Below are 20,345 nucleotides of genomic sequence, written 5' to 3'. Positions count from 1 at the left end.
AGAGGGGAGTTGGAAAGCATCCATGAGACAGGCAGAGTGGTTCCCCCGACAGCTGACTGTGTCCATGCCCGGGGGTGGGCCCCGCAGCCCTGACTGCAGCCGTGTCCTCCCTTTCAGGGAGAATGATAAAAAGAAAAAAAAAACAAGGGCCTGGACGTTGGCACCTGAAGACTGGGCTCCATCATGGAACTGTGACTTGCTGGCTGTGACCGTGGGAGAACTGTCATTTAATCTCTTTGAACTCAATTTCCTCATCTCTAGATGAGGAATAAAGCAACCTCCTCCAAAGTGTGGAGGTAAATGAGAGGATGGATGGCCAAAATCTTTGGTGAATTGTTAGCTTTTATTATCATACTAGTTATTTCATAACAAAGCAAAAACAAGTAGTAAGCTCACACCATTGGATAAAAGGTGAGACGCTGGTAAACCCATGTGCTTCCACAAAGCAAATTGGAGAATTTCTAACCAGCCAGACGTCCAAAGGGCTCCTAAAACTTCTTTCCTTCTGGGGAAAAAAAAACAACGCACCATTCCTCCACAACTTTGGAAGATATTTGGTTCCCTCTGAGTGACATAAACCCACCTGAATCCAACAGCCGAATTACTGCATTCCTTTTGAAGAAAACTGTTTACATAAGAGCCAGCAATCTTCTGTGAAACAAAGCCCCCATTCAGACTGTGACCCCACTTACATGCTCATAAAGCCACTTTATCTTCCAACAAAGAGCTCTAAAAGCGTAGGCATCCAGCAGATTTTAAAAGCTCTTGAAATTGTGAGAAGGCTTTTGTGTTTTGAAAATAAGTAATACAGTCTTTATTATAGAAGAGCTAAACATTCTCTGATTTATCTTTTAAAATATATCATATCCTGAACATAAATTGTGAGAAATGAAATTTTAATCTTTTTGAAAAGACCAAACAAACACTGACTAAAATTTAATTGTTTCAGATCTTCACATTGAGAATGGACCTGGTGTATTATAAAATGTACATGGGCTCTGTAAACCCATGAGGTTATTTATATTTTGTGGGGAAATAATTTAATGCATTTACCCCATTCACATAATACAATCCAAGTTTTAAAAAATTTAGCCGCAGTTTATAGGCTCACAGGATCTGTGATATCAGAAAAATTATTTTCTATAAATCCTCAATTTATATACAAATGTAAAGGTATAGTCATTTTAGATAGTATACATTTGGCTCACTGTGTGAATCCACTTTTAGGACTCATCTCTGCTTCTGCAGTCTACACAGAATGTGACCATGAATGCACGCAACACGGAAGGAGAAGTCACAGGCCGGTTAAAAGTGGGTAAGTTGAGCTTCATCAGAGTGCTTTGAGTGTGTGTGTGGTCCACGAGCAGTTGTGCCAAATGGATATATTTGTTTTTCTCTTCTAAAGGGTTCAGAGTTATTTATGAGCAATCAGAGTGTGAGTTTTCTAAGTATCATGCTGTGTCGACCATAGAGAGTCACTCACCTGGTGGGAGGACAGTCTGAAGTATTTTAATTGAAGTTATTTTGATTCCAAGAAATAGAGGACCGTTTCAGGTAGTACAAGAAGCACAGTGACTACTGCAGGATACAAAACCATCTTGCAGAGACAGAGAACAGAAAACAAAGTAGTTGAGCTCAAGGAAAAAAAGACCCGGGGCTGAGAGTCAAAGTATTCCTCCTCCCTCTTTCTCTCCCCTTCCTTCTCTCCACCATGTTTCCTTCCTTTCTGTGTGTGTTTGCCCATGATTTTCACTTGGGTATTGTGATTACATCAGTCCTAACTCCACAGGACTCTCTGGTCCTTCCTCTGGTTGACTGTAGTTCTCAACACCAGCCAACTTAGTCTTCAGTGTCTTCAATTCTGAACTCACAACAAAGTACCCTAATTGGCCCAATCACTCTGTCCAATCAACTGCCCTTGGGTGAGCCTTGTACACCCATCTGATCAACGAATAAGATCAGAGAATATGGTCACATGGAAGCAAGGTCCCATGGAATCTTGCACAGAGAGCAAAATGATTAGAAGAATAAGTATCAATGGAAGAAATAACAAAAGAGCAAACAGATGGTGAAAGGAATATATATTTGTACTACATATATATATAATGTGTATGCATATATATAATATATATATAAATGTATATATATATATATACATTTACCAGTTCAGTTCAGTTACTCAGTCATGTCTGACTCTTTGAGACCCCATGGACTGCAGCACGCCGGATCTCCCTGTCCATCACCAACTCCCAGAGTTTATTCAAACTCATGTCCATTGAGTTGGTGATGCCATCCAATCATCTCATCTTCTGTCGTCCCCTTCTCCTACTGCTTTCAATCTTTCCCAGCATCAAGGTCTTTTCAAATGAGTCAGTTCTTCGCATCAGGTGGCCAAAGTATTGGAGCTTCAGCTTCAGCATCAGTCCTTCCAATGAATATTCAGGACTGATCCCCTTTAGGATGGACTGGTTGGATCTCCTTGCAATCCAAGGAATTCTCAAGAGTCTTCTCCAACACCACAGTTCAAAAGCATCAATTTTTTAGTGCTCAGCTTTCTTTATAGTCCAACTCTCACATCCATACATGACCAATGAAAAAACCATAGCTTTGACTAGATCGACCTTTGTTGGCAAAGTATCATCTCTGCTTTTTAATATGCTGTTTCAATGGCAATATTTTAATAATATTCCAAAGAATGTACATATATAATAACTTGATTATGTTATACTCAAATATTGTAGTTAGGTTATTCTATTCAGTCATTATCACAGTTCTTAATTCAGGCCACTCATATACTTAGTAGGTGTTTTCAATAAATACTTATTGAATGAATGAATAGAGGAGTGAATGAAAGATTGTGTAGTATGGGATGGGCTGAAAAACCAGCTGGGAGAGAGTTCTAGGAGACGGACTGGGGTAAGATGGCCTGTCTAGGGAGTTCCAAAGTGCGCTGGGGTTCAGGTATAAGTCTGAGCTACACCACAAGGGATTTGGGGTCATGGAGAGGATCATGGGTGGGAAACAGATTCAAAATTTAGCAGCCAAAACAGAGAGAACTTCAACAAAAAAAGTCATGAATAAAAATCAAGGGGTTAGCAGCATTATGCACAACAGTCAAAACATGGAAACAGCATAAGTGTCCATCAGTGGATGATGGATAAAGAAGATGTGGCATATATGCACAATGGAATACTATTTATTCCGCCACAGAAAAGAACAAAATAATACCATCTGCAGCAACACGAATGAACCTAGAGGTTGTCATACTAAAGTGATCAGATCAGATCAGTCGCTCAGTCGTGTCCAACTCTTTGCGACCCCATGAATCGCAGCACGCCAGGCCTCCCTGTCCATCACCAACTCCCGGAGTTCACTCAGACTCACATCCATCGAGTCAGTGATGCCATCCAGCCATCTCATCCTCTGTCGTCCCCTTCTCCTCCTGCCCACAATCCCTCCCAGCATCAAAGTCTTTTCCAATGAGTCAACTCTTCACATGAGGTGGCCAAAGTACTGGAGTTTCAGCTTTAGCATCATTCCTTCCAAAGAAATCCCAGGGCTGATCTCTTTCAGAATGGACTGGTTGGATCTCCTTGCAATCCAAGGGAATCTCAAGAGCCTTCTCCAACACCACAGTTCAAAAGCATCAATTCTTCGGCACTCAGCTTTCTTCACAGTCCAACTCTCACATCCATACATGACCACAGGAAAAACCATAGCCTTGACTAGACGAAACTTTGTTGGCAAAGTAATGTCTCTGCTTTTGAATACGCTATCTATTCTATTGGTCATAACTTTCCTTCCAAGGAGTAAGAGTCTTTTAATTTCATGGCTGCAGTCACCATCTGCAGTGATTTTGGAGCCCAGAAAAATAAAGTCTGACACTGTTTCCACTGTTTCCCCATCTATTTCCCATGAAGTGATGGGACTGGATGCCATGATCTTCATTTTCTGAATGTTGAGCTTGAAGCCAACTTTTTCACTCTCCACTTTCACTTTCATCAAGAGGCTTTTGAGTTCCTCTTCACTTTCTGCCATAAGAGTGGTGCCATCTGCATATCTGAGGTTATTGATATTTCTCCTGGCAATCTTGATCCCAGCTTGTGTTTCTTCCAGTCCAGTGTTTCTCATGATGTACTCTGCATAGAAGTTAAATAAGCAGCGTGACAATATACAGCCTTGACATACTCCTTTTCCTATTTGGAACCAGTGTGTTGTTCCATGTCCAGTTCTAACTGTTGCTTCCTGACCTGCATACAAATTTCTCAAGAGGCAAGTCCCAAAGAGATATGGCTAATACCATATGATATCAGTTATATTTTGAATCTAAAAAAAAATTATAAAATATGACACAAGTGATACATACAAAACAAAAACAGGCTCACAGACATAGAGAACAGATTATGGTTGCCATGGGGGAGGGGACTGGGAAGAGGAATGGATTGGGTGGTTGGGGTTAGCTGCTGCTGCTTCTAAGTCGCTTCAGTCGTGTCCAACTCTGTGTGACCCCATAGACGGCAGCCCACCAGGCTCCCCCGTCCCTGGGATTCTCCAGGCAAAAACACTGGAGTGGGTTGCCATTTCCTTCTCCAATGAGTGAAAGTAAAGTCTCTCAGTCGTATCTGACCCTTAGAGACCCCATGGACTGCAGCCTACCAGGCTCCTCCATCCATGGGATTTTCCAGGCAAGAGTACTGGAGTGGGGTGCCAATGCCCTCTCCAGCTGGGGTTAGTAGATGCAAACTATTACCTAGAGAAGGCATGAACAGCAAGGTTCTACTGTATAGCACAGGGAACTATATTCAATATCCTGTAATCAACCATAGGGCTTCCCTGGTGGCTCAGTGGTAAAGAATCCACCTGCCAATTTGTAGGAGATACGGGTTTGATACCTGGGTTGGGAAGATCCCCTGGAGAAGGAAATGGCAACCCACTCCAGTATTCTTGCCTGGAACATGGGGAGCTTGGCGAGCTACAGTCCATGAGGTTACAACATGAAGTTAGACACGACTTAGCAACTAAACAACAAAAACAACAATAAACCGTAATGGAAAAGAATATGAAAATGTGTGTGTGTATATATATATATAACTGAATCACTTTACAGCAGAAGTTACAATATCGTAAATCTACTCTACTTTTAAAAACCCCTTTTTAAAAACAAGGGGTTCATCCACAGTGCTGCTGTAAACAGGACTGGAGCCCTTTCCTCGTTATTTAGGTCCGTGGACTCATGCGTGTAGATGTAAAAGACTAGCCTAAAGATTAGAGTCAAGCTACACAGATAAGGGTCATTGACTCCAGGCTTATAAAGCTGAACTAAATAATGCAAGATTACTCTAAAAAATTAGTAGAGTGAACTTAACTGCAATTTTCTACTTCCAGGCCAGTATTTGTCCGGTACCATATTTGCAGCGGTAGAATAAAACCTTCCTAAAGGACTTTGTGCTGTTTGTTTTTAAATGATGCTCTCTTAAGTTAAAGCTAGCATAGTGGGGAGGGGCAACGTTAATGGGGTATATTGTGAGTTAGGGAGAATTTGATTGTGTTTTTACAAGAAAAACCCTTGGGCCAGTTTCACAAACTGAATTCATCAGACCATAAAACCTGCCTTTATTTACTTCCTTTATCTTTTATTTATTTCCCTCTTTGTTTGAAACAAAGCCTTTCATTAGAAATTTTATTTTACCAAATAGCTCTTTCTTCATCATGAAAAAAGTATTTGAGTTTTGTTTCTTAAAGGACGTGGCTGCAAATGAGGGTGATGTGTTCACCTCTAATGCACACCACTAAGGTTATAAAATCTAGTAGACTATTAATAAGAGTTAGAAGATTTAGTTATAAACAGTTATTTTAAGAGGTGATTTATTCCTATGGCAGGCTTGTTGTCACGTGGAGAACAGTTTCTTTTGAAGTGGAAAACAGAAACATGTTTAAACACTAAACATGTTTCAGTGTCTATATTTTTTATTAAATGAAGATGGAATTTTATTCACCTCTGTGCCTTTGCTGGGGTAGCCCCTCTACCTGGAAAGTCTCATTCTCCCCTCATCAGGGAGACACTGATGCTTCCAGGTCAGCCCAGACATTCTCCTCCCAGGGTGTCAGGAATTCCTTGTTGGGTTCTCGCTGGACACTGTCCATGTTCGTTTCATGGCACTTATCACATTGCCCTGGGCTTACATTCTGTTGTCCTCAGTGGACTGTGAATTCCATCTGCATCTCACTCATTCATATATATTAAATTCTTAGCACAGAACTTTGAACATAAAAAACATAAAAGAAATTTGTATTGAATGGGAGAGACTCACTCTCCTGCATTTTCTTTGATTTGACAGTTTGCTTGGCTCTGTTACTCATGAAAACTATGCAGCTAAACTCATTTGTTGAATATTTCAACAATATATATGAAGTAATGGTTACAGAAAAAATAGGTCATTTAGTTGAGCCCTTTTACTTAATAAATTTCCCTCAAATTGTCATATGAACCTGCAGGGAGCTAAACAGTGAACTCTTACTGGATATATTACTCCGGTTTTTTCATCTTGATTTTAAGCTCAAATAACTTCAAATTCATCACTTAATGCAGATCAATGTTTATATGATAAATACATCAGATATATCCGTGACCCAGAAGAGATAAATAGTGACACTGAGTCACAGGGTAACTGAGTTTGGGGGAAAGCTAAGAAGAGCAAAAATACAGGCAACTAACAAAAAATAAAGCGAGCCTTCCTAAAGAGAACAGAGAAAACATAGAGGGGGAAAAAATCACTTCCACTTTATAACATACGCATACATACACATACATATATTTAAATGAAGCATGTATGTGGAGGGTTTTGAGGTACAGATCAGAATATGTATTGTGACAATATCCAAAACTGATTAATGTATTATTGGAAAACTTCTATTTAATTTCTAGCAGGTCCCCCTCAACTTGAATGAATGCTGTGAGGGACACAGGGACACATACACAAAAGCTTTCAGTTCAGTTCAGTTCAGTCGCTCAGTCGTGTCTGACTCTTTTCGACCACATGAATTGCAGCACGCCAGGCCTCCCTGTCAAGTATCCATTTGACAATAAACTTACTTTTCTAGATAAGACTATAGAGCCAACAAAAGAATTCAGGAACACTTGAACAAATGCTGAATGCTGTGTTCTAGAGAGATTAGTGAAGTAAAGTGAAGTCACTCAGTTGTGTCTGACTCTTTGTGACTGCATGGACTGTAGCCTACCAGACTCCTCTGTCCATTGGATTTTCCAGGCAATAGTCCTGGAGTGGATTGCCATTTCCATCTCCAGGGGATCTTCCCAACCCAGGGATCCAACCCCGGTCTACCACATTGTAGACAGATGTTTTACCGTCTGAGCCACCAGGGCAGACAGGTAATCAAGAGAGATTAATCCAGCGTTAATCCTTCATGCTGGGTTAAGGTGCAGGGTTGGAAGAACAAGAAGCACAGAGAAATTAGGAGACATAGAATGATGTGCACCAATGAGGGAGACTGAACAAGATCTCACCCACCAAACGTACATCATCACAATGCCTGGCCCTAGAAGCATCCATGAAACAAACATCTGCTGAGTCAGTCATGGGTTGCTCACAGTGGGTCTAAAGTTCATGAGAAAGGAGTCAACTTGGAGGACAAAGTGATGCCCTGTCCCTGAAATAGAAGATGTGGAGGAGACAGAAATGTCTGGGATGAAGGGGAAGGGCAGAAGTTGGAGGGTGTATTTCCATGGTGATGTCTGTTTTCTCCAAGGAGTAGGAGGTGAGGGGTAGGGCAGAGGCGAGAATCCGAGTGACTCATTGCCTGGGTTAACTTTGGTCACCGAGATGGTCTTTCACAGAGCTCACATTTCAGAAAACAAAATCCTCAGTTGTTGATATGCAAAAGAATAGCAATTTAAGTAATCTGCATAGAAGAATTATATTATTTTTGGCAGGTTTTAAAAACTGGAAAAAATTAATTTTTAAATAATTCGTTCATACATATATTTGATATATACTAACACACATGTGACCTAAATTAATTTTAATAAGATTTAGGGTTAAGACTTAAAATTTAATCACAGAATTAAAAAAAATAAACTTTTGGTGACAAATCCCAAATGTTTAGTAATTTGGTACTACTGCGTGACAGCACATGTAAAAGTAGAGTTTGTAACACTGCATAGAGTAAACACTTTATAATAAGCTGTTTTAATTAATTCTTTAGGTCCCCAAATGGTAGAGGTCCAGAGTCAGCAGTTTCAGATCCACTCCAAGGATGGCAAGCCACTGTTCACTGTGGATGAAGAGAAAGTCATGGTTGGTACAGATAAACTTCGAGTAACAGGTAGGTATAGCTCTTAATTTTTGATTAAGGAATACTTGACAAACAACATTAGCTTCAGGTATACAGTATGGTGATTCAATATTCATATATATCGTGAAATGATCCACACTAAGTCTAGTTAATGTCCATCACCACACATATTTACAAATTTATTTTCTTGTTATGAGAACTTTTAAGATGCACTGTCTTAGCAACTTTCAAATATACCATACAGTATTATTAACTAGGGGGCTTCCCAGGTGGCTCAGTGGTAAAGAACAAGCCTGCCAATGCAGGAGACTTGGGTTCGATCCCTGAGTCAGGAAAATCCCCTGGAGAAGGAAATGGCAACCCACTCTAGCAGTCTTGCCTGGGAAATTGCATGGACAGAGGAGCCTGGCTGACTGTAGTCCATAGTGTCGCAAAAGACTCGGACAGGACTTAGCGACTAAACAACAGTTGCTTTCTGGTTTTAAAATAAGCCTGAGTAGGAAAGATACGTACACCCCAGTGTTCACAGCAGCACTGTTTATAATAGCCACGATTTGGAAGCAACCTAAGTGTACATCAACAGAGGAATGGATAAAGATGAGGTATGTATATACAATGGAATCTAACTCAGCCATTAAAAAGAACGAAATAATGCCATTTGCAGTAACATAGATGGACCTAAAGAGTGTTATATTAAATCAAGTAAGTCAGACAGAGAAGAAGAAATATGATATGACATCCCTTATATGTGTAATCTAAACAGAAATGATACAAATGAACTTACTTACAAAACAGAAAGAGACTCACAGACTTAGAGAGTGAGTTTATGGTTGCTGGGGGGAGGAGAAGGATGGGGGAAAAGGATACTTAGGGAGTTTGAGATGAACATGTACACACTGCTATATTTAAAATGGATAACCAACAAGGACCTACTGTATAGCCCAGGGAACTCTGTTCAATGTTATGTGGCTGGGAGGGGAGTCTGGGGGAGAATGGATACGTGTATATGTAAGGCTGAGTCCCTTTTCTGTCCACGTGAAACTACCACAACATTGTTCATCAGCTATACCCCAATACAAAATAAAAAGTCAAAACAAACCTGGGTATTTGCAACTGCTTTAAAAATCATATTTGGTTTATAGGAACCTAGTGAAATCGTGGTGTTCTTGGAAAAGTAGGAAAGCAGTTATGCCTATGTTATCCCACAACTCAAACGTCTGTACAGTCAACAATCAGAACCTACACGTCCCGTAAAACGCAGTATAGAGGCTTGATCTGCTGGCCGTTGTTTACTTTTGTAAGAATGCTGCACCTTTGGTTTGTGTTTAGGGCCTGAAGGGGCTCTTTTTGAACATTCGGTGGAGACGCCCCTCGTAAGACCCGACCCACCCCAGGACCTCAGGTAAGAGTTTTGTTCAGACGCCTCAGCAGATGCTACCAGGTGGTTCCTCATTCTGATGACCTTCCACCCATGACAGGTCATTTCTGACAGAATCCAGGGGTGAACGTCCTTGTGCGCGTCCCGTCTTCCCGTCTCTGAGACGCAGGCCTGGTGACCAGCCCTGCCCCTGCCCCAGGGCAGCCTGCACTGTTCTGGTAGACTAGTTCCTCCTCCAGGAAACCTCAGGGACTTGGCTAAATGCCACTATTTTATTTATTTTTTCCTAGCTTTTTTTTTATTGTGGTAAAAATACGCATATAAAATGTATCATTGTAACCATTTTTAAATGTATAGTTCAGAACATATTTATACTTTACAAACTTAAAAGTTTTGTTTTTTATTTTCTATTATGGTTTACCACAGGATATTGAATATAGTTCCCTGTGCTCTACAGTAAGACCTTTTTGTTTATCCATCCTGTATATAGCAGTTTGCATCTGTTAACCCCAAACTCCCAATCCTTCTCTCCCTCCATCACCACTCTTCCCCTTGACAGCCACAGGTCTGTTCCCTATGTTTGTGGGTCTGTTTGTGTTTAGTAGATGAGTTCATTGTGTCATATTTGAGATTCCACATACAAGTGGCATCATCGATGGCTCAGCAGGTAAAGAATCTGCTTGAGATGCAGGAGACACGGGAGATGTGGGTTTGATCCCTGGGTGGGGAAGATCCCTTGGAGGATGACATGGCAACCCACTCCAATATTCTAGACTATTGCTTGAAAAATCCCATGGACAGAGGAGCCTGGCGGTCTACAGTTCAAAGGGTCGCAATGACTCGGACGTGACTGAGCCCACAGCACACATAAGTGACATCCTATGGCATTTGTCTTTGTCTGACTAGAATATGTACTAGAGAGTAGTATAATCTCTAGGTCCATCCATACAGTTGCACACAGCATTGTTTCACTCTTTTGTGTAACTGAATAATATTCCATTGTGTGTGTGTGTGTGTAAATATACCACAGCATCTTTATCCCTTCACTTGTCGATGGACATTGAGGTGGTTTCCACAGTTTCTGGTTACTGTGAGTAGCATTGCTATTAAAGTAGGGGTGTAAATGCAGCTATTTAAAAATGCTTCATTGACTCCATGTCAGCCATAGGAAAGTCCAGAATGCTCCCGGGGCACTTGGCCTGTGACCTAGTCTCCGTGGGGCCCCCTAGACTGGCACCCTGGGCACCTCTGCTCACTCGTCCTGAGACCCAGCAGCTGCCAGCCCCAAGCTCCACACTCCCACACACCTTGTCCCACCTGACTGGGGTGCCCCTCCTGACCTTGGACACCCATGGACGTCTCCTTGTCCTCATGCTTCGGCTCACCAACCCATCGTTCTTCCCTGAAAATCATCAGCTGAGGTAAAACAATGGCACCTTTTAGAGAAAGAGAATTGTGTCCTATATGGGCTTAAAATGTCCAAAAGGCATTCTCAGAAATTTCAGTTTATATTACATTTTTAAAATATGTGCACTGTGAGTAGAGACAAGAGCATTACAAAACTGAGAACGTGATGAATCCATATATGCAAAGAAATTGGAAAACTTTGATATATCTTTTTTCAACTGTGGCAAAATGCACATAAATTTTACCTTCTTAACCACTTTTAAACGTACAGTTCAAAAGCCTATGGCAGGCTCATTGTTGTCAACCATCCCTACCTCCAGTCGCCAGAATTCTTTACGTCTTGCAAAACTGAAACTCCACGCCCCTTAAACACTAACTCCTGTCCCCTTCCCCAGGCCCTGCACGCCACCACCCTGCCCTGTGTGTCTATGGGTCTGAGGGCTCTCGGCACGTTGTTTAAGTGGGATCGTACAGTATGTGTCCTTTTGTGACTGGCACAATATCCTCAACCTTTGGTATATCTCTATGCAATATCAAAATGTATAAAATCACCTCGTTCCATATGTGTTTATTCTTTATACAGAGTCTCTGTGTGCCTGTGTGTATTTCACCGTATCACTGGCTACTGAATGTCCTTTACTGCTGTAACTGTTTATTCCAATAGTATATTTGTGCTTTATAACAAAAACAAACAGTAGTTTTAAAAACAAGTGTCTTCAAGTCTACAGTGTCACTTAAAGTCACATTTAGAATTTGAACTGGAAAAATATTCAGGTCAACTAGCACATTCTAATATATTATGTATAATAGGGGAATAATGTACAGTAGGAACCCTAGCTTTACAAACAAGCCTGGTGACCTTGGCCAAACTAACCCTTTGAGGCTATATTTCATCATAAAACATTGGTAGTATTATATATCTCAGTATTCTGGGGAAGATTTAATAAGCTATGAAGTTAAAAATGTTTTGTAAACTGAAAGTGGCATACAAATAATCATTTTTATTATCATTATTATACCAACTAGATATTCATACCAAATGGAATTGGAGTTAGGAAATTTGGCATTTCACTTAACGTTAATGTCTAATTAAACATTAATCTAAAGCAAGTGAGAGTTCAATTCATCTTACCCACTTAGAGAACATTTGCAGCATAAAATTAGATTGTGACTATAATTAAATTGTAACAGTTTCATTGATTTTGATAAAGGACCATGAGATCAATATTAGGGAAGAAGAACATTTTATCTTTGTAGGAAAGAAACATGATTCAATCTCTTAAAAAATAATGCCATGAGAAAAATTTTGTTATTAAAAATAATATAAATTGTAGAGCTGCCAAACCACTCTTTGCAGTGAACGTCACTGTTTTAAAAGTATGGGCCTCATTATTAAACAATTCGTCTTACATTTTTCCCTTTAGGAAATAAATTTTCTGGCTTCTACAGCAGGCCTTTCAGTATTCTCTGGCTTTCTAAAACGTGACACTAAGGGAACATTCCATAACCCAAGTGTTACAACCAGAGTGACTGAGAACATAATGAAATTATAAGGAATTGCTTGAGGAATGGGGTTTGGATGGAAGACATGAACTAACAGGTTTCGAATGCCTGCCACCGCCAGGAAATGCGTCTGTACTGTCACATAATTTCTCTCATTTCCTCATCAGCTCGACCTGAAAAGCATCAACTCAATCCCCATTTTACAAAAGAGAACACTGAGCTCAAGGTAGGAGCACGTTCTAAGACACAAAGGAAAAAAGGCAGCCAACTGATGACTCAACAGCTCTGGCTCCAAAGCCAGTGTACGCTGTGTTCCCACCTTCCACCACGCAGGGGAAGCCTTTAGTGATTCACTCCCTGATTTACCACCGGACTCTGCTGACTGAGTGCATGAGAGCTGTACTGTCTTCTGTGAGTTTGTGCTGTCACCTGTCCTTCCCTTTTTATGTCTATGTCCAGTAGCATTACTATTCCTGGCCTGAGTAAAAGGAGATCGATTCTGGAATATCTTAACTGACCTATGAAAACTTTGTGGATGTTGTTGGGTTAAGATCATGAAGATCATTTATAAAAAGACCTCTGAAATATACATGTTTAAATATCACAATTTAAATTTTGGTATTTGCTCAAATGGTAGTTATGAAAGCGTAACAGTTATTTTCTTTAAGAAAAGTATATAATTGACTTGTATTTAAGCTAGATTTACATTTCTTAGGGCAAGGTCATCCTCAAGAGAAGCATGAACTGTAACATACCATTTTAAAGCTAATTCTCATTTATGCATGATATAATTCAATCTTTTTTAAAAAAAATCAGCAAAAATGTATAAAGTGTGTCTACATGCCAGAGTCTATATAGATGCTGGTTCCACAGTGATAAAAGGCATGGTCCCTGACCTTAGTGAGTTTAGAGTCTGTTGGAAGAAAGAAACGTGCAAACAAGTTACAATGACATCATTCATTGTGATGAAGGTGCAAAACGATAGTGAGGGTGTAGGAGAAAGAGTGTAACTCTTCCGAGGGTGATCTGAGATGAAGTCACAGATAGGAAAGCTCTTGAACGGAAACTTAAGGAATCAGTAGATGTGGATGCAGTGGGGTGAACTGCAAAGCCCCTACAGTCCAGTAGGGATGTGATGGTGGAAACCATGCCCAGGACACAGTAACAGATATGTTTCTTCATTAGATCAATAAAATGAACAGACATGGAAGTATTTGTTCCCATTTCAAACACTTGTAAATGTTGGTTTCCTTAGTACAGTTCATAAATATAAGTAGAAACCAAGGAAGCCCATTCATTCCCAGGTCCCAGTAATCAAGTAGAAAATTCATGGTCACTGCATGTGTCACTCAGTCGTGTCTGACTCTTTGCAAACCCGTGGACTGTGACCCACCAGGCTCCTCTGTCCATGGGATTCTCCAGACAAGAATACTGCAGTGGGTTGCCATGCTCTCCTCCAGGGGATCCTCCCAATCCAGGGATCAAAGCCAGGTCTCGTGCATCTCCTGCATTGCAGGCGGGCTCTTCACCACTGGCACTACCGGGGAAGCCCATGGTGGAGTGGAAGCTAAGTCAGGGGTACTCAAGGGGAAAGCAGGATTCCACAGAGACCAGGGGCTGGGACTTGAATATTTTATGGAGACTGAGATTCCAAGCTACAACCCAGTGTGTATGAAATACCCAGAGATATCTCATAGATCTTGAGAAGATATTTCAGCGTCTGGTAGGACTAAGCACACACGCGCGTGCACACACACACACAAACACACACATATGCATACACACATACATACACACACACCCTCTCAGAGTTTTTCTCTCTCACCATTTCTCTGTCTGTTCTTGCTTATTTTTCCATGTTAGGTCTTTGATATCTGACCATGCTGAACGCATTCATGGAAATGTGTACTTCAGAGCATTCTCATCTTAGCCTTTTTGGTAATATGGGTCTAAACCTGTGCTGAATTGAAATGTTTCATCTTCAAGGATAGAAATGATGCAGAGGGGAGGAAGTCTGCTTCTGGGAGCATCGCGTTATGAGAACATTAACAACTAGTCATTGGTCCTGTTGAGGTCACTTGTGGTTTGAGAATGACCCTGGAAATGGACTCACCTTCACCAGGGTCCCTGAAATGGGCCCAGCAGTGCAGGGTACTCACACCCTCCTCCTTCCCCTCCGCTGTCTTCCATCAGTCCAGGCAGGAAAGACGCAGGCAGTTAGCAGTGGCCAGAAGGTGCCTCCATCAGCAGACCAGGCTCAGTGTGTTTCCCCCAACACCTAAACCCAACAGAACTTGACCAATACATTCCAGGAATATCTCTGCTTCTAACACTCAAAGTCATATTTTAACATGTATAACAGGCCAGATCTTACATACTGAGAGGGACATAAGAAAAGGGAGCTTTATTTTCCATAACAAATAGTGGTAGATGAGAAAACCTGCCAATTAAAGGTAGTAATCCACCTGACTTAAAGGTTGATCAGTACCACTTAGTCATAAAAAAGAACGAAATAATGTCATTTGCAGCAACATGGATACAACTAGAGATTATCATACTAAGTCAAGTAAGCCAAACAGAGAAAGACAAATAATATAGGATATCACTTATATGTGGAATTTAAAATATGACGCAAATGAAACTGTCTGTGAAACACTTAAGGACATAAAGAATAGACTGGTGGGTGCCAAGCAAGTTGGGGGAGGGAAGGATTGGGAATTTGGGATTAGCAGATGCAGATTATTATATATAGGATGGATAAGCAACAAGGTCCTACTGTGTAGCATAGAGAACTGTACTCAGTATTCTGTGATAAACTATAATGGAACAGAATATAAAAGATTTTATATATATATATATATAAAATGTATAACCAAGTCACTTTTCTATGCAGCCAAAATTAATTAACACAACATTGTAAATCAACTATACTTCAATTAAGAAATTATTTTAAATGTCGATCAGTCACTTCAGATGCACGTTCATTACCAGGCACTTCTCACCTCTTAAATGTTACCCTTTCCTTCTCCTACCACCTGCACCCTACTCTGACCCTGCAGTGGGATGGGTCCTTTTCTCCTTCTCGTGGATCTTTAAACATTCCAAGCAAGTCAGCCTTTCGCCTTTTGGTTGAGTCAGGCTGGAGCAGCTGAAAAGCCTGTCCAGTGATCCTGTTGGGCCATCTGGTGGAAATGCCATCAGTCGCTTCCAGGCAGAAGCAAATAAGAGAAGTTCCCTGCTCCTGTGTTCCTGGTTCTGTATCTGTGTTTGACTAAATCACAAGGAGATGCTGCTGAATCTTACAGAAACAAGGCCTGCTGAGGCCAGTCTCAACCCTGTCTGTAAACTCCATTAGTTAATCATTCTTCCAGGAGAAATTGCTGCATGTGCCCTGTAATCTTCCTAAATGGAAAAATAAAAAAGCAGACAACAAAGTCCAAACTTTGTGAACATGTAGCAAATGAATGTGTTGCCCTTAAATTTCTCTTTTTCCCAAAGAAGTTTGGGTTTGGGCTAAAAAAAAAGTTTTCCAGAAATATTCACCAGTAGCACTTTCTTTTGGTGTGGCATGCCAGACCACTGACCACGCTGTCTGGAGCTGCCGCACAGGGCTGGGATGGTCTAACGTTTGCATCAGTTTTCAGAGGATATTAATTTCATAGATTCTCATTGATGGGAAGTTAATTTCTTTATTCCACTTTATTTCTGGATTTATCAATGAAAATCAACCCTGAATATTCACTGAAAGGACTGATGCTGGAGCTGAAGCTCCAATACTTTGGCCACCTGATGGGAAGAGCTAACTCACTGGAAAAGACCCTGATGCTGGGAAAGATTGAAGGCAGGAGGAGAAGGGGACGACAGAGGATGAGATGGTTGGACGGCATCACTGACTCAATGGACATGAGTTAGAGCAAACCTGGGAGACAGTGAAGGATAGAGGACCCTGGAATGCTACAGTCCATGGGGTTGCAAAGAGCTGGACATGACTTAGTGACTGAACAGCAGCTGTTCAGTCCAACCCCATGGACTGCAGCATGCCAGGCTCCCATGTATGGCAAAAACCACAGTATTATAAAGGAATTAGCATCTAATTAAAATAAATTAATTAAAAAAAATTTTTAAAGAATGAATGAATATACTATATATCTTACTGATATATATTCTCTATATGTCTCTATCTCTATTGGAAGATACTATGTCTTACTGATTATATTCTCTAAGATTTATGTTCTCTAAGAATATAATAAGTAAAATACATAGTATATTTTCCATTGGTTGGGAGATTCCTGAGGTGGCTGTTTTTTATGCCATTTTTTCTTGGTTTCCTTCCCTCATTTCAGACTAGAATCCCCGACACGGAGTCTCAGCATGGACGCCCCCAAAGGCATTCACATTCAAGCCCCTGCGGGGAAGATCGAGGCCCTTACCCAGATGGACATCGTTCTTCAGAGCAGTGATGGGACGGTGAGTCCATCAGATGGTGCGTGGTGGGTGCTCCCATTGTACAAGCCTCATGTCTACTAAGTAATGATGACATTCACGTCCAATAAGGCATCAGCAAATTACAGTTTGCAAAGAGACGTCATGAAAGGCATCACAGAAAATGTGAAAGAAGGAAAAAAATTAACACTGAAAGAAAAGCCAAAAAAGGTTAAAAGCAGTCTCTGTTGGATCCAGACTGCTTTCTTTGGCATTTGTACTATCAAGTCTCCTGTTGTTTTCAGCTTTGAAAAAGTCCTGGACATTCAGAGCTCGCAAAGAATGTCCAGCCTGCCACTTCCTAGTGACCCTCTCGGTAGAACTGTCCCTGAGGGTCACCTGTAAGGGATAACTCTTTATTTATTTTTTTTTTTTTTTACTACCCAGGGTGCTCGCTCACATCAAGTCCTGGTTCAGTGAAAGTCAAATATGAAAAATAAGAGTTGCAATAAAGAAAACTCTGGAACCTCCAGTCCAGAAATAAAACATCCCTGATAAGAGTCCCTCTCAGAATGGGCAGCAAGGCACAGGCTCCCTATTATTTATTGATCCTTCTAGTGTAAAATCAATTCGCCAATTACCTGTTTGAATCAGGGACATTAACAGGCCTCTCTGGGCCTCTCTCCTCATTTGTCAAGTACCGGAAATAGTATCTACTTCACTATGTCACAGGGCTAAGAGACATCAATGCAGAAAGATAATTTTGAACTGATACTAATTTAACATTAAGAGAGGGTGTGGTTGAGGCTGCAGAGGGAGACCACAGGAGGCAGGTTCAGCCCTGGCTTGGCAAGATCCCCTGGAGAATGGAATGTCAACCCAAGTATTCCTGCCTGGGAAATCCCATGGACAGAGGAGCCTGGGCCCGCTATAGCCCATGCGTCACAAAGAGTCTCACACAACTTAGTAACTAACAGCAGCAGCAGCAAAGCATTAGACAATAACCTATATAGGTTCTGCTCCAAAAAACATAAGACCATTTGACTTCCTGCTCTGACGGTGACTCAGACCCCAGGGCAAAGCCTGCCTGCCATGCACTTGTACTGTCACCCTGCACTTCCCCCAGAGACGTCAGCATCCCAGGATGCCAGTGTATTCAGAGCTTGGCCTGACGGGACCAGAGCCACATAAAACAAAGGTGGGATTCAACCTTGTTGGCGAGGAAGAACATGGGAGCTTCCCAAACATAGTTTAGTTCATTCTGATGAGTGAGCACCCTGCCAGGGCTCAGGCTTGGTTGCTCTGTACTATGACTCTAATTTCTTTCAGCTGTCACAGATTTCCAAAACTCAATCAACAGCCATTTGTGTGCATCTTGGTTCAACTAAACCTCTCTAGGAACAAATCCCATGGACGGAGGAGCCTGGTGGGCTGCAGTCCATGGGGTCGCTAGAGTCGGACACAACTGAGAGACTTCACTCTCACTTTTCACTTTCATGCATTGGAGAAGGAAATGGAAACCCACTGCAGTGTTCTTGCCTGGAGAATCCCAGGGACGGGGAAGCCTGGTGGGCTGCCATCTATGGGGTCGCACAGAGTCGGACACAAGTAAAGCGACTTAGCAGCAGCAGCAGGAACAAAAGTCCAGTGGGTCCCCTCTTATTTTAGTTGTCTGTCACCTGCTTCCTGTATCTAATAGAAGGCAACAGAGTTGCAAATAAAATTTTAAAAGCTGGAGAAATGGTTGCTAGCCATTATGATGAATTTAATTGCCTCTCCTAGGAAAATAATATCATGAGCAATTCCAGCATTCACATGGTAAAATGAATAAGATGAGTCAACTTCTGCGGCTTGTATTTTATCCTAATAGAAGGAGAAGTTGAAGGTCAAAGTGGAACACAAAGTCAATGTGAATCAAAAAATGGTATTTATTTTGGCCAGATAACTCTGAAAGGTCTTCAAGGAGTGTCACATCATACACTTTCCTAGCTGGCCTAGTGCAATGAGTAAAAGAAAAAAAAAAGACTTCCCTCCAGTTCCTAAGGAATATTTATCCCCACTGCCCAGATGGAAACTAGAAATAGGCTTTGAAAGAATCAGGTCATCGTAATGTGACTTCAGCCGAGGCAGGTGCCTACTTCATTTTCTATGCAGAGAAAGAACTTGGAACATTTGGTGCATTTGAGTTTCGTGTTTGTCATGTTCCCTCCCCCTTGACCACATCTTGTCTCGCTCTCTCCCAAGCAGGTTGTGCTCGACGCGGAAACTGTGTGTTTGCCGGAGCTGGCTCTCGGGAGCCAGGGGCCCGCGGGCAGCTCCCAGGGGCTCTACGAGGTCTGTGTGTGTCCGGATGGGAAGCTCTACCTGTCTGTGGCTGGCATGGGTACCACATGCCACGAACACAGTCACCTCTGCCTCTAAACCATCAGCATCGCCCAGGGAGCACCTTCTGTGTCTCGGTACGCTCAGTAGTGCAGACCTCAGCCTTCCCAGCAGGAGCCACTCGACAACAGTGAGCTGAGTTTGCGTGTGGGAGTTTGAAAGGAGCTCAAATGTACGACTGAAAATGTTCCCATGAAACTTTGTGATCTCAGAGTGGACCTTAGACACAGAAGTCCAAGGATCAGAAGAAGTGTTGATCCCACCAGACGGGCTCGTTGCCATCATAACCAATGTGACTTTCCCTGTCCTGTGTGTGTCGGTCTGTGATGGGATGTCGGGCTGCTGTGTGGAATGGATGCATGGATGCGTGATGCTCAGCTGGGGACCTCTGACCTCCTGTGAGAGTAGTCTGAGTCCTGCCCAGCTGCCCCAGAGTTCTCTGAGGTTTTCCACTGTGTCACTCAATCCTGCAGGAGCTGTATTCATTTCAACACAAAGTGTGTCTGGTTTCAGAAGAAAATCTTCAAGTTTTAAAGGGATGTTCAAATTGATTAGTCTTTCAGAATGTGGTCAGGGAGTAAATTGTACACAACTGATCATGTTTCTTTATATAGTCCATAAGCAATAAAAATCAACCTACATTTTTCATAGACTTCACCGTGTGTGTTACTTTCTTTAATCCTCACAACTCTTTGAGTTCAGTACTGTTTTTCCCCCAGTTGCTGGTGATAAAAAAAAAAAAAAAGGTTCAGATGAGTCAAGTCACAGGTCACCCAGTATCTACTAAAATTAAACTCAACTGGACCCTAACATTTCAACATCAGTTTCCACTTTGGAAAACTTTGATCTGTGTCTCACTGCACCTGCATCACCTGTTTACCTGATACCTGCACAGACGGGCTGATGCCTACATGAAAGGTGGAGAAACTAAAGTCAAGGG

The 20,345-nt window shown here is 41.6% G+C and overlaps 1 protein-coding gene across 5 annotated transcripts in view; it reads left to right on the top strand.

Annotated features, from left to right (window-relative positions):
- Positions 1-20,057, top strand: part of SGCG (sarcoglycan gamma) — a 45,700-nt gene extending 25,643 nt beyond the window's left edge. For all 5 annotated transcript variants that reach the window (XM_005213763.5, NM_001075244.1, XM_059891979.1 and 2 more), the window contains 5 exons: positions 1,228-1,315; positions 8,224-8,343; positions 9,643-9,715; positions 16,945-17,068; positions 19,271-20,057. In XM_005213763.5, coding sequence (XP_005213820.1) covers positions 1,228-1,315; positions 8,224-8,343; positions 9,643-9,715; positions 16,945-17,068; positions 19,271-19,444 — 579 coding nt within the window. In that variant the 3' untranslated portion in view covers positions 19,445-20,057. The remainder of the gene's footprint in view (positions 1-1,227; positions 1,316-8,223; positions 8,344-9,642; positions 9,716-16,944; positions 17,069-19,270) is intronic.
- The last annotated feature ends 288 nt before the right edge of the window (positions 20,058-20,345 follow it).

This window comes from Bos taurus, chromosome 12 (genome assembly GCF_002263795.3).
Source record: "Bos taurus isolate L1 Dominette 01449 registration number 42190680 breed Hereford chromosome 12, ARS-UCD2.0, whole genome shotgun sequence".
NCBI lineage: Eukaryota > Metazoa > Chordata > Mammalia > Artiodactyla > Bovidae > Bos > Bos taurus.
This window is presented reverse-complemented; position numbering and strand designations above follow the sequence as displayed.